Source organism: Cheilinus undulatus, linkage group 19, assembly GCF_018320785.1.
Source record: "Cheilinus undulatus linkage group 19, ASM1832078v1, whole genome shotgun sequence".
NCBI lineage: Eukaryota > Metazoa > Chordata > Actinopteri > Labriformes > Labridae > Cheilinus > Cheilinus undulatus.
In genome coordinates this window covers 322,212-337,646 of record NC_054883.1, presented here as the reverse complement: position 1 = coordinate 337,646, position 15,435 = coordinate 322,212, and the positions used below count along the sequence as shown (strand labels likewise).

The 15,435-nt window shown below is 44.8% G+C and overlaps 1 protein-coding gene across 1 annotated transcript; it reads left to right on the top strand.

The window, feature by feature from the left end:
• The first annotated feature begins 250 nt into the window (after positions 1-250).
• Positions 251-15,088, top strand: LOC121527639 (5'-AMP-activated protein kinase subunit gamma-2-like). The gene is made up of 5 exons (XM_041814665.1): positions 251-334; positions 12,260-12,328; positions 12,552-12,745; positions 14,530-14,639; positions 15,051-15,088. Exons 1-5 carry the CDS (start codon positions 251-253, stop codon positions 15,086-15,088), a joined length of 495 nt encoding a protein of 164 aa, XP_041670599.1.
• The last annotated feature ends 347 nt before the right edge of the window (positions 15,089-15,435 follow it).

Below are 15,435 nucleotides of genomic sequence, written 5' to 3'. Positions count from 1 at the left end.
AGGATCTCAGGCAGGAGGGTCCTTCTATCAGAGATGTTCTCAGGAAGGACAGAGTCCTGGAGAGGGAACTAAAGCAGTCCTGGTTCTGGTTCTTCTGAGATTCTGGAACAGAACACAGCAGGAATCTCTCAGCTGTGTGTGGGTGTTACAAGACTCCACTATCAGGACTGGAGCTGCCCAGAATCAGGACTACATGGGCTGCTTCTGGACAGGATCTGATGATTGAGCTCCAAGGACTTCCTGTCTGAAGATGAGGAGAGATGAAGAGGAGGACGAGGAGGAGAAGAGTTCCAAGAAGAAGAAGAAGAGGAGGCCGATGAGACTCCACATGCCGGTGAGTGTCAGAGATGCTCTGATTGTGAAAGTGAGGTTTGGTACTGATTTCTTCTCCACTCAGCATTTCCTCCCCGGTCTGACTGAAACCAGATCAGAGGTGACCCCCTCTGCTGTTCTTGGTTCAGCAGTCTCTCCGTTTCAGACCGGGTGTGTGTTTGCTGTGTGACGGCTGCAGCGTGTCGGCTCTATTTCCTTTTATGGAACTTTCAGCCTTCAACACAGAGATCAGTCCCTGTCAGCCACCAGGGGGCGTCTGAGACATTTATCTGTTTCTGGAGCCCTCCTGACGTCTGTCTCCGATGCTAGAATGCTGTGTTGTGATTGGCCAAAACCACATGCAGGAAACAGATGTGTGAAGATTCTCAGAGGAGGGAACTGCCCTCTCAGAGAGTGAAAAACTACAACTTCAACAGTAATTGGTTTGAACCTACAGAACGACTGGAGCACTTCTGCTCCGATAAGGCGCTAGGTCAGAGATTTTCCTGACTTCAGTCCTCCTCTGGGGGCCAGATGTGGCCCCCGGGCCTCCAGTTGATGATCACTGGTTTAAAGAGAGGCCATCCGTCTACCGGGGTGTCCCACCCAGCCACAGCAGGGGTCTGATTCTGAGTTTAGGTCTAACCTGAGAGCCTGACAGGCTCAACCTCATGTTCACCAGTGATGCATTGTGGGAAAAAAAACTCAAGCACTGACAATAAAAGAGTTTAAAATAAAAAATAAAAATAATGACTGTTTCTGTCTTGAAAAAGAGAATTTGAATCTCTGTGGAGTTTTCCTGGATAAACAAAATAAAAATAAAGAGGTTCAACGGCTCAAATCTGAATTCAAAGGTCAATTTTTATTTTAACGGCCAAAACACAAAATGAAAATAGGCAAATATGTGAAACAGAGTCAGAACCATGAGTTTAAGTTTTTACTGTTAGCTGTAAAATTAAAAATATGAACTGACAAATTATTTTATTTTCCCACATTCATGAATTTCTATCTAATTATTTTGACCCTTTTTTTTAATTGTTTTATGTTTTTAGCATGTTTTAAATCATTGAGGTTGAGTTTAAATATTGTGGTGATGAGGAAGCAGTCAGCTGGAGCAGGGGCTTCTGGGATTGCTTCATTCTTTCACTCTTCCATGACGTTCATGTCTAGCTGATAGTTGTGTGTTTTGTTGGTTAGTTCATGTTTTAGTGGAAATGTTTGACACCAGGATGAGGTGCAGACTAGCAGGTCTGCATGTGTCTCCCTCCCTCAGAGACTCCCTCGTTGACCCCTGGTGCTCACATAGACTCCCTCGTTGACCCCTGGTGCTCACATAGACTCCCTCGTTGACCCCTGGTGCTCACAGAGACTCCCTCGTTGACCCCTGGTGCTCACATAGACTCCCTCGTTGACCCCTGGTGCTCACAGAGACTCCCTCGTTGACCCCTGGTGCTCACAGAGACTCCCTCGTTGACCCCTGGTGCTCACATAGACTCCCTCGTTGACCCCTGGTGCTCACATAGACTCCCTCGTTGACCCCTGGTGCTCACATAGACTCCCTCGTTGACCCCTGGTGCTCACAGAGACTCCCTCGTTGACCCCTGGTGCTCACATAGACTCCCTCGTTGACCCCTGGTGCTCACAGAGACTCCCTCGTTGACCCCTGGTGCTCACAGAGCTCACAGAGGTGGATAAAAGGTGGAGTAATGATTCATGCTAGCTGAAGGTCATAAATGTGTTATCGCTCCTGACCTCAGAGATGACCTCATGATCAGCTGATCAACATGAACACGCTCCTGGCCCAGGTTTAGACGATGACACCGTCTGTTATGTGTTCATCAGTGACTGTAGAGGTGGTCATCACTGGATTAAGGGCCCATCCAAGATCCAAGACCACATGACCCCATAGTCTTTAATCAGAGTTAAACAGGCCCGCTGAACTGGAGGACTACCTGACTGAGATGGACTTGGGTCTGCAGGAGATGTGAACAGGACCTGGGTCCTCATCAGAGAGTAGAGCTGATCGTCTTTTGATTCCCAGTGTGAGCTGCACTGATCCAGCTGGTTTCTCATTTTGAAATTTTTATTACACATCAAAAACCTGCTGGCTGTAAAAAACACAAACCCTGAGACTTTACCGACACTGTTGGTAAACCAGAAGACGTGGGAGACTCCAACTGACATCACCACAAACACACCATGCCCACTGTGGAGCACAGTGGTGGCAGCATCACGCTGTGGGGATGCTTCTCAGCAGCATCACGCTGTGGGGATGCTTCTCAGCAGCCCTGAAGGCTTGTAAAGGTAGAGGGTAAAATGAATCCTATAGAACAATCTTCTTCTGTCTGACAGAGAACTTCGGCTTAGAGAAGTTTTTTTTTTTCCAGTCAGACAATGAGCCAAAGCATCCAGAGAAAGCTACACAGAAATGGTTTAAAGACAACAAGGAGAATGTTCTGGAGTGGCCGAGACAAAGACCAGACCTCAATCCAAAGAGGATTAGTGTCTGGACTAAAAAAAGGTCTGTTCACTCCTGATCCCTGATCTACCTAGAGCAGTAAAGAAGAATGGAGTGAAGTTGACCATGACTGATTGATAAAGCCACTAAAGGGTCAAACATCCTTGTGTTAATACTTTTATAGACACTGTGTATCAGAGATGTGGGCCGTCATACAGAGCTGCTGCTGGGTCCTGAGTTCAAACCTTACATGTTAATAAAGCCTCCGTCACAGGTGGCTGATGGGAAAAATATGGAGGATCTCTCCCATGACTGCAGGAGTGTGGGTGTGCCTCCATGGTCCAGGATCAGACGCTGATGGTTGAGGAAAATCTGACTGAAGAATGCTGACTCAGGGGTTTAAAGCCCTCATCTTATTTTCCCCACAAATCAGGCTCACCTGTTAGCCCCGCCCACCTCCTCATAGCTTCATGATAACCAATAACTAACCTCCTCAGGTGTGCAGACATGAAATGCCAATAAGACCGCTAACGTCTCCACAGCAGAAGCTTTCTTACCTGTCAGGTGGGCAGTCCTATGACATCACATAATCAGAGCGATCATTGATGATCTTTGACCTGAGTGACCTGATAGACATGAGAACAGGAAGGAAGGTCGATAGGAGGAGGAGGAGGAGGGAGGAGGAGGGAGGAGGAGCAGTGAAGGAGGAGGAGGGAGGAGGAGCAAAGGTAAAGGAGAGAGGAGTGTCAGAAGTGAGAGAGAGAGTATCAGCCTCAGGAGTGTGAGCAGCAGCTGATCGATTGGATTATTGATCTGTGGAGCAGAAGATCAAAGGTAGGGTCTGTGTGTCTGAGTGTGGACTATGAAGGGGGTCTCTGCCTGTCCTCTTTGGCATTCTCTCTGTTCTATTATTGATAAAGACCAAACAGGGATCCACCAACAGGTCAGAGCTCACAAACATTTAGACACCTTACAGTAGAGACCTGGACCAGAACCAGACTGATGAGGACCAGGCAGAGACCTGGACCAGAACCAGACTGGTGACAAGAACTGGACCAGAACCAGACTGATGAGGACCAGGCAAAGACCTGGATCAGAACCAGACTGATGAGGACCAGGCAAAGACCTGGATCAGAACCAGACTGATAAGGACCTGGCAGAGACCTGGATCTGAACCCGACTGTTCTGGTTTAGGGTCCCTTACATTTGCAGCATATGTAGAGTGATCTGACCTGGAGACAGCTGAGGGTTTGTCAGTCTGAGAGGAAGGAGCTGCAAAAGAGCTCTGGTTTCACTGATTGCTACAACACTGGTAACAGTTGGATGATGTCTTCTCTGTAAGTCTATGAACAAGTCTATCATCATTTTCTGTGATGATGATGTCATCTTTTTGAGTCTATAAAATATTCCATCCTTGCCTCTAAGATGATGTCATCTATTTAAGTCTATATAACATTCCATCCTTTTCTTTAATGATGACATCATCTTTTGAAGTCTATATAACATTCCATCCTTTTCTTTGATGATGACGTCATCTTTTTAAGTCTATATAACATTCCATCCTTTTCTTTGATGATGACGTCATCTATTTAAGTCTCTATAACATTCCATCCTTTTCTTTGATGATGACGTTATCTATTTAAGTCTCTATAACATTCCATCCTTTTCTTTGATGATGACGTTATCTATTTAAGTCTCTATAACATTCCATCCTTTTCTTTGATGATGACGTCATCTATTTAAGTCTCTATAACATTCCATCCTTTTCTTTGATGATGACATCATCTTTTTAAGTCTCTATAACATTCCATCCTTTTCTTTGATGATGACCTCATCTATTTAAGTCTCTATAACATTCCATCCTTTTCTTTGATGATGACATCATCTTTTTAAGTCTCTATAACATTCCATCCTTTTCTTTGATGATGACGTCATCTATTTAAGTCTCTATAACATTCCATCCTTTTCTTTGATGATGACATCATCTTTTTAAGTCTCTATAACATTCCATCCTTTTCTTTGATGATGACCTCATCTATTTAAGTCTCTATAACATTCCATCCTTTACTTTGATGATGATGTCTTCTCTGTAATATTCTGTCCTTGCCTCGAAGATGATGTCATCTTTTTAAGTCTATATAACATTCTGTCCTTTTCTTTGATGATGATGTCATCTTTCTAACTCTTTATAACATTCCATCCTTTTCTTTGATGATGATGTCATCGTTATAATTCTATTAAATATTCCGTCCTTGCCTCTAAGATGATGTCATCTTTTTAAGTCTATATAACATTCTGTACTTTTCTTTGATGATGATGTCATCTTTCTAACTCTTTATAACATTCCATCCTTTTCTTTGATGATGATGTCATCGTTATAATTCTATTAAATATTCCGTCCTTGCCTCTAAGATGATGTCATCTTTTTAAGTCTATATAACATTCCATCCTTTTCTTTGATGATGATGTCATCTTTCTAACTCTTTATAACATTCCATCCTTTTCTTTGATGATGATGTCATCATTATAAGTCTATTAAATATTCCGTCCTTGCCTCTAAGATGATGTCATCTTTTTAAGTCTATATAACATTCCATCCTTTTCTTTGATGATGATGTCATCTTTTTAAGTCTATATAACATTCTGTCCTTTTCTTTGATGATGATGTCATCTTTCTAACTCTTTATAACATTCCATCCTTTTCTTTGATGATGATGTCATCATTATAAGTCTATTAAATATTCCGTCCTTGCCTCTAAGATGATGTCATCTTTTTAAGTCTATAAAACATTCCATCCTGTTCTTTGATGATGATGATGTCATCTATTTAAGTCTATATAACATTCTGTCCTTTCCTCTAAGATGACATCATCTTTTTAAGTCTCTATAACATTCCATCCTTTTCTTTGATGATGACATCATCTTTTTAAGTCTATATAACATTCCATCCTTTTCTTTGATGATGACGTCATCTTTCTAAGTCTTTATCACATTCCGTCCTTGCCTCTAAGATGATGTCAGAGGTCTCTTCATTCTAAAGACACAGTCTGTCGGCCCACAGTGGACTGTCTAGTGTAGTCGAGGGTGTTTCTGAGAATGTGACCTTCATAGACCAGAGAATTTTTGAAATCTTAAAAGGAAGTCCTGTGTTCTGAAAAATATTAGCGTGTGTGTGGACCCGGCCTTAGATTAGTTATTTTTGACTTGTGAAGAATTGAGCAGGGACATTAGCTGCAGTCTTAGCTGGATGTTGGATGTTGGAGGTGTGTGTAGAACCGTGTCTAATCTGTGCCTGTTGTAGGAACAAAGAGACGTTATCAGACGGCAGCTTGATTCAATCAGACAATCAGAGCTGTCTCTCTTCCTCTGCAGCGAAGCGTCTCTGTAGTTTGGATTAGTTCTTCACTCACACTAACCTCATCTGTCATCACAGCAGCAGCAGACCAAGGGCTGTGTTGAGAGGTTCAGTCATGTTTTAACCTAGAGGAGCAGCCAGAGGGATTGAATGTCCTCACTGCAGCAGAGAGCTGTGAAAGCTGGAGGGGGAGAAGCTTTTCACTGACCCGACCAGGAGTCAGTTGACCTGGAGGCTCATAGAGGACTCTGGGACATCCCATGCTCCCTGTGTGGATGAACATCCATGTTTCCTCTGACCACAGAACAGTTCTCCATGTTTCCTCTGACCACAGAACAGTTCTCCATGTTTCCTCTGACCACAGAACAGTTTTCCATGTTTCCTCTGACCACGGAACAGTTCTCTGTTTCCTCTGACCACAGAACAGTTTTCCATGTTTCCTCTGACCACAGAACAGTTTTCCATGTTTCCTCTGACCACAGAACAGTTCTCTGTTTCCTCTGACCACAGAACAGTTTTCCATGTTTCCTCTGACCACAGAACAGTTTTCCATGTTTCCTCTGACCACAGAACAGTTCTCCATGTTTCCTCTGACCACAGAACAGTTCTCCATGTTTCCTCTGACCACAGAACAGTTTTCCATGTTTCCTCTGACCACAGAACAGTTCTCTGTTTCCTCTGACCACAGAACAGTTTTCCATGTTTCCTCTGACCACAGAACAGTTTTCCATGTTTCCTCTGACCACAGAACAGTTCTCCATGTTTCCTCTGACCACAGAACAGTTCTCCATGTTTCCTCTGACCACAGAACAGTTTTCCATGTTTCCTCTGACCACAGAACAGTTCTCTGTTTCCTCTGACCACAGAACAGTTTTCCATGTTTCCTCTGACCACAGAACAGTTTTCCATGTTTCCTCTGACCACAGAACAGTTCTCCATGTTTCCTCTGACCACAGAACAGTTTTCCATGTTTCCTCTGACCACAGAACAGTTTTCCATGTTTCCTCTGACCACAGAACAGTTCTCTGTTTCCTCTGACCACAGAACAGTTTTCCATGTTTCCTCTGACCACAGAACAGTTTTCCATGTTTCCTCTGACCACAGAACAGTTCTCCATGTTTCCTCTGACCACAGAACAGTTTTCCATGTTTCCTCTGACCACAGAACAGTTCTCTGTTTCCTCTGACCACAGAACAGTTTTCCATGTTTCCTCTGACCACAGAACAGTTTTCCATGTTTCCTCTGACCACAGAACAGTTCTCCATGTTTCCTCTGACCACAGAACAGTTTTCCATGTTTCCTCTGACCACAGAACAGTTTTCCATGTTTCCTCTGACCACAGAACAGTTCTCTGTTTCCTCTGACCACAGAACAGTTTTCCATGTTTCCTCTGACCACAGAACAGTTTTCCATGTTTCCTCTGACCACAGAACAGTTCTCCATGTTTCCTCTGACCACAGAACAGTTTTCCATGTTTCCTCTGACCACAGAACAGTTTTCCATGTTTCCTCTGACCACAGAACAGTTTTCCATGTTTCCTCAGTCCATGTTAAATGAGCTTTGGTCCAGAGGAGACGGACCACGGTGTTTCTGGATCCTGTTCACATATGGCTTCTTCTCTCCATCATCCAGTTTTAACTGTCATTGGTGGATGGCACGGCCAACTGTGTTGACAGACGATGATTTCTGGAATGTTCCTGAGCCCATGCAGTGATTTCACTACAGAATCATGCCTGGTTTTAATGCAGTGGCTGCTATTTTTACTCCTGAGAGACTCTGCCTCTCTAAAATGCTCCTTTTATACCCCGTCATGTTACTGACCTGCTGATAATTAACCTCATTAGTGTCAAAATGCTCCTCCAGCTGTTTTTCATTAGTACCTCTTACTTTTCCAGCCGTCAGTTGCTGTTGTTTCTGTTCTAATATGAATCAAATATGAGATCTGACAATCCCTGACTTCTGTTGTTATTTACATTCTACACAGTGTCCCAGCTTTTTTGGAATTGGTGTTATAGATCAAACTTTTTTAAAAATATTTGAATAACTCCTGCGTCTGGGGTGAAGACAGCTCTGAGGAGGAACAGGAAACAGCAGAATCACAGCTGAGAGAGTGGGCGAGAGTGCTCCATAGCTGGACTGTCAGTCTCCATGGAAACCAGTGATAAATTCAGACTCAGAGATGATCAGGGAAGGTAAACCCTCAGCTTTGTCTGACAGGAAGGCGAGCTTTAAACGTAGGCCTTACCTCAGGGCAGAGCTCAGTCCTGCCGGCACTGAGCCGTCTTCTCTCAAAATCATAAATCTGGTTTTAGTCGCTCATAGAAGAGTCATGCCATGATGGATTTACTCTAGTCTGAAAAACCATATTTTTGATCCCTGCCAGACCTGCTGGATCCAGAAATCGCTTAACTAGAACAGCTCTAACCAAGTGAAGCAGACTAAAAGATCTCCAACACATCATGGAATCATCTAGAGAACAGATGAGGAACTAAGTCTCTGACATCTATCAGCCTGAAAGGGTTACACACACATTTATAAGGCTTTAGGACTCCAGACAACCACGCTGAGAGCCATTACCCACAAATGGAGAAAACTGTGAACAGTGGTGAACCTTCCCAGGAGTGGCCGGCCTACCAGCATGACTCCAGGAGAACATGGATGTCTCATTTTGACTTTTAAAGATGGAAAGGGTCACAAACACTTACACACGGACAGCCAGGTCATGTCTGCTTTCAGTCGTCCTCTCAGCAGATGTTTAATGATAATCCGCCCATCTCTGTTTACCCTCTAAACTTTCCCATGATGCAGCAGGAGAGAAGGCAGAGCTCAGCACCTTCATATCTCTATCTCTGTTTATGAAACATGTTCTTACCCTTTATTCTCAAGTCTAAACACAGACTTCTGTTTTTAAATCTTGACTTGGAGCTTTAACGCTCGCTGGGAACACCTATGTCACTGAGAGACGTCAGAGTAAAGGGGGTAGACCAGTCAGGCCAGCTGAAGGGGGCTATGGACTGGGAGAGACACCAGTCGGGCCAGCTGAAGGGGACTGAGGACTGGGAGAGACACCAGTCAGGCCAGCTGAAGGGGACTGAGGACTGGGAGAGACACCAGTCAGGCCAGCTGAAGGGGACTGAGGACTGGGAGAGACACCAGTCAGGCCAGCTGAAGGGGACTGTGGACTGGGAGAGACACCAGTCAGGCCAGCTTAAGGGGGCTATGGACTGGGAGAGACACCAGTCAGGCCAGCTGAAGGGGGCTATGGACTGGGAGAGACACCAGTCAGGCCAGCTAAAGGGGGCTATGGACTGGGAGAGACACCAGCCAGGCCAGCTAAAGGGGGATGAGGACTGGGAGAGACACCAGTCAGGCCAGCTAAAGGGGGCTATGGACTGGGAGAGACACCAGTCAGGCCAGCTGAAGGAGGATGAGGACTGGGAGAGACACCAGTCAGGCCAGCTGAAGGAGGATGAGGACTGGGAGAGACACCAGTCAGACCAGCTGAAGAGGGATGAGGACTGGGAGAGACACCAGTCAGGCCAGCTGAAGGGGAGTGAGGACTGGGAGAGACACCAGTCAGGCCAGCTGAAGGAGGATGAGGACTGGGAGAGACACCAGTCAGGCCAGCTAAAGGGGGCTATGGACTTGGAGAGACACCAGTCAGACCAGCTGAAGGGGGCTATGGACTGGGAGAGACACCAGTCAGACCAGCTTAAAGGGGGATGAGGACTGGGAGAGACACCAGTCAGACCAGCTGAAGAGGGATGAGGACTGGGAGAGACACCAGTCAGGCCAGCTCAAGGGGACTGAGGACTGGGAGAGACACCAGTCAGACCAGCTGAGAGGGGCTATGGACTGGGAGAGACACCAGCCAGGCCAGCTGAGAGGGGACTGAGGACTGGGAGAGACACCAGTCAGGCCAGCTGAAGAGGACTGAGGACTGGGAGAGACACCAGTTAGACCAGCTGAAGGGGGCTATGGACTGGGAGAGACACCAGTCAGACCAGCTGAAGAGGGATGAGGACTGGGAGAGACACCAGTCAGGCCAGCTGCAGGGGGCTATGGACTGGGAGAGACACCAGTCAGACCAGCTGAAGGGGGCTATGGACTGGGAGAGACACCAGTCAGACCAGCTTAAAGGGGGATGAGGACTGGGAGAGACACCAGTCAGACCAGCTGAGAGGGGCTATGGACTGGGAGGGACACCAGCCAGGCCAGCTGAAGGGGACTGAGGACTGGGAGAGACACCAGTCAGACCAGCTGAAAGGGGCTATGGACTGGGAGAGACACCAGTCAGACCAGCTGAAGAGGGATGAGGACTGGGAGAGACACCAGTCAGGCCAGCTGAAGGAGGATGAGGACTGGGAGAGACACCAGTCAGACCAGCTGAAAGGGGCTATGGACTGGGAGAGACACCAGTCAGACCAGCTGAGGTTGGATGAGGACTGGGAGAGACACCAGTCAGGCCAGCTGAAGGGGACTGAGGACTGGGAGAGACACCAGTTAGACCAGCTGATGGGGGCTATGGACTAGAAGAGACACCAGTCAGATCAGCTGAAGAGGACTATGGACTGGGAGAGACACCAGTCAGGCCAGCTGAAGGGGACTATGGACTGGGAGAGACACCAGTCAGACCAGCTGAAGAGGGCTATGGACTGGGAGAGACACCAGTCAGGCCAGCTGAAAGGGGGCTATGGACTGGGAGAGGTACCAGTCAGGCCAGCTGAAGGAGGATGAGGACTGGGAGAGACACCAGTCAGACCAGCATATAGGGGGATGAGGACTGGGAGAGGCACCAGTCAGGCCAGCTGAAGGAGGATGAGGACTGGGAGAGACACCAGTCAGACCAGCATAAAGGGGGATGAGGACTGGGAGAGACACCAGTCAGGCCAGCTGAAAGGGGCTATGGACTGGGAGAGACACCAGTCAGACCAGCTGAAGGGGACTGAGGACTGGGAGAGGCACCAGTCAGGCCAGCTGAATGAGGATGAGGACTGGGAGAGACACCAGTCAGGCCAGCTGAAGGGGACTGAGGACTGGGAGAGACACCAGTCAGGCCAGCTGAAGGGGACTGAGGACTGGGAGAGACACCAGTCAGACCAGCTGAAGGGGGCTATGGACTGGGAGAGACACCAGTCAGACCAGCTGAAGGGGGCTATGGACTGGGAGAGGCACCAGTCAGACCAGCTGAAGGGGGCTATGGACTGGGAGAGACACCAGTCAGACCAGCTGAAGGGGGCTATGGACTGGGAGAGGCACCAGTCAGGCCAGCTGAAAGGGGCTATGGACTGGGAGAGACACCAGTCAGACCAGCTGAAAGGGGCTATGGACTGGGAGAGACACCAGTCAGACCAGCTGAAGGGGGATGAGGACTGGGAGAGACACCAGTCAGGCCAGCTGAAGGGGCAATGGACTGGGAGAGGCAGGCAGGCTTGGGAGTGAAACTTGAGCCAGTTAGTGCTAATCTGAGGCCTGACAGGGCTACAGTTTATTTTACAGGACTGATGGTTCCAGAAGATTTTGAAGGAAAAAGCGTAGAAATGCAGATTCCAGTCAGGAACCCTTTCATCAGTTAACCATTTACTGCTAAATTGATCTAGTTTAACCTGCAGGCTCTGCTCTAAAGACGGTTAGTCTGCAGCATGCTTTGGTTTTCAGGGAGCGCTGCTACAAACCCCCATATGGACAGAAACATTTCTGACCATTCCAACTAAATTCTATAGAATTAGTTCAGAAGCAATCCATAGTAGCATGAGTCTGAACATGAGGGAGCAACATGCTCTTAAGCCAGTATCAGCACTCATACCAGCAGAGGCCAAAGGCTCAGGTACTGACTAAAATCAGGAGACTGCTGCCCTCTAGTGGAGCCTGCTAGGATTTCCTCCTGGTTGTTACAACAGCTCCGGGCCCAGATCTGAGTACATTTGGCCCCAAAGTCTGGTTTGTCAGCGTGAACATAAGAGTACTGTACTCAGGCAGCTTCCCCGAGGAAGAGACCTCACATTTAAGAACGTTTCTCAGGTGTATTTCAAAGACAAAAGCTTTTTAAATCCAGACAAATATCATGTGTTGTCAGTATTTAGAGCAATTCTTCCACCAGATTTGAGGGGAATAACTGCTGTGTCTGTGTGCAGGAGCTCGGTGTGTCAGCGATGCCCCTCCTGGAGGGAGAGCCTGGTGGGTCGGAGAAGAACAGCAGGAAGGTAAAACTAAACTCTTTTAAACAGGACTGTACGGAGGCCATGTGGTGCACAGGAGGAAGTAAAGATAGCAGATGAAGCATAGCTTCAAACTTTAGCAACAGTCTATTTCAGCTGGCAGTGTTAGTTCAATCAATCATAAAAATGTTCACTTCATTAGATTGAAGTATCTCAGTTGTCAGCTGACATCTGGTAAGCAGCTGTAATGTGTCCTCCTGTCCACCAGGGGGGAGCTCTGTGCCGCTCAGCCAGCCCCACCAGGAGCTTCTTCCATCGGACTGCATTAAACCGCCCACCCAGCCCCCACTCCGCTCCTGCCAGGACGTCCAGTTCCAAGATGAGTCCCACCTCCCCCAAATCCATTTTCCCCTACCAGAGTGGACTGGCACCGCATGAGTCCCCACCCAAGTCTCCATGCAGGTATGCAGAGCTGTCAATAATGTATCACCTATGTATTAGCTGTCAATCAAATGTCAATCCTATTTATATTAGCTGTCAATAAAATGTCAATCACGATTTTAATAGCTGTCAATAAAACGTCAATCATCATTTTAATAGCTGTCAATAAAATGTCAATCATCATTTTAATAGCTGTCAATAAAATGTCAATCACGATTTTAATAGCTGTCAATAAAATGTCAATCATCATTTTAATAGCTGTCAATAAAATGTCAATCATCATTTTAATAGCTGTCAATAAAATGTCAATCATCATTTTAATAGCTGTCAGTAAAATGTCAATCATCATTTTAATAGCTGTCAGTAAAATGTCAATCATCATTTTAATAGCTGTCAAGAAAATGTCAATCATTGTTATATTAGCTGTCAATCAAATGTCAATCATTGTTATATTAGCTGTCAATCAAATGTCAATCATTGTTATATTAGCTGTCAGTCAAATGTCAATCAATGTTATATTAGCTGTCGATCAAATGTCAATCCTATTTATATTAGCTGTCAATCAAATGTCAATCCTATTTATATTAGCTGTCAATCAAATGTCAATCATTGTTATATTAGCTGTCAATCAAATGTCAATCATCATTTTAATAGCTGTCAATAAAATGTCAATCATTGTTATATTAGCTGTCAATCACATATATCAATCATCTTTATATTAGCTGTCAATCAAATGTAATTTAACTTCATATTAGCTGTCAATCAAATGAAATTTTACTTCATATTAGCTGTCAATCAAATGTAATTGAGCTTTATATTAGCTGTCAATCAAATGTATTTGAACTTTATATAATCTGTCAATCAAATGTAATTTAACTTTATATTAGCTGTCAATCAAATGTCATTTAACTTCACATTAGCTGTCAATCAAATGTAATTGAACTTTATATTAGCTGTCATTCAAAAGTCATTTTACTTCATATCAGCTGTCATTCAAATGTAACTGAACTTTATATCAGCTGTCAATCAAATGTCATTACCTTTATATAAGCTGTCAATGAAATATCATTTAACTTTATATAAGCTGTCATTCAAATGTAATTGAACTTTATATCAGCTGTCAATCAAATGTCATTTACCTTTATATTAGCTGTCGATCAAATGTAATTGAACTTTATATCAGCTGTCAATCAAATGTCATTTACCTTTATACACGCTTCACTCAAATGTAATTGAGCTTTATATTAGCTGTCAATCAAATGTATTTGAACTTTATATAATCTGTCAATCAAATGTAATTTAACTTTATATTAGCTGTCAATCAAATGTCATTTAACTTCACATTAGCTGTCAATCAAATGTAATTGAACTTTATATTAGCTGTCATTCAAAAGTCATTTTACTTCATATCAGCTGTCATTCAAATGTAACTGAACTTTATATCAGCTGTCAATCAAATGTCATTACCTATATATAAGCTGTCAATGAAATATCATTTAACTTTATATAAGCTGTCATTCAAATGTCATTGAACTTTATATTAGTTGTCATTCAAATGTCATTTAACTTTATATAAGCTGTCATTCAAATGTCATTGAACTTTATATTAGTTGTCATTCAAATGTCATTTAACTTTATATCAGCTGTCACTCAAATGTCATTGAACTTTATATTAGCTGTCAATCAAATGTAATTGAACTTTATATTAGCTGTCAATCAAATGTCAAACTTTTTTTAACAGTTTATTAACATATTGTTCTAGAACAAAAGTTTGCTGATTCCATGTTGGTGCGTCTTCTCTCCAGGCTGAGCTTCAGTGGGATCTTCCGGTCATCCTCCAGGGATTCAAACCATCATCTGTCGTCGTCCCCCGTCAGCAAATTGTTCACCCGAAACAAGCGGGACAAGGCCAGAGGTAGGATGGCGTCTGGTCCGTGTTTGCAGTCCAGCAGGTTGGCGGTCGGTTTGATTAGACTTTTATTGGATTGAATTAAAAATCAATTAAGACTGTGTTGAAGGAAAAATCAGCTTAGCTGTTTCTCTTATTGAAGCTTACACACACTCAGCCCCTTTTTCCCCTCCCGCAGAATTTTCCGGAAGCTGAACTTGGCATCACTTCAGTGAGAAGTTCTGGCAGCTCACTCAGTCTCTCTTTCTCTCACAAACACACATGCAGCAGCTCTGTGAAAAGTGTCGGTGTTTATGGCAGTGGTTTTTGCTCCTCAGCCAATCAGAATCAGCAATGGTTTGATAAAAGTCATGTCTGATGGGTATTTTGATCAGTGTGACATGCTCTGATTCACGTTGACTCAGGCATGATCTGCAGGAGCAACCATGCTGGAGTACTGGGCCAACAGCAGTTAGAGCAGTGAAGTTAACCCTGTAAGTCTCCTCAACAACGGCTGATATCTGTGCAGCACGGCCACGGCATGGAGGAGGGTAGAAGCAGACTATACTCAAGTACCATGTCCATCTGAACCCCATCACTCCTGTTTTTTTTGTTTTTTTTTAAAAGATGTATTTTTTGCCCCTTTCTAGATAGAGGAGGCCAGTGGATAGACTGAGAAACTGGGAAGAGAGTGGGGGGAGACATGTGGTAAAGGGCCACAGACTGGATTCTAACCCCGGCTGCCCATGTACATGGTGCACACCTTAAACCACTCGACCATTTGTGCAGCCCCATCACTCGTGTTTTGACGAGTCTTAAAGAA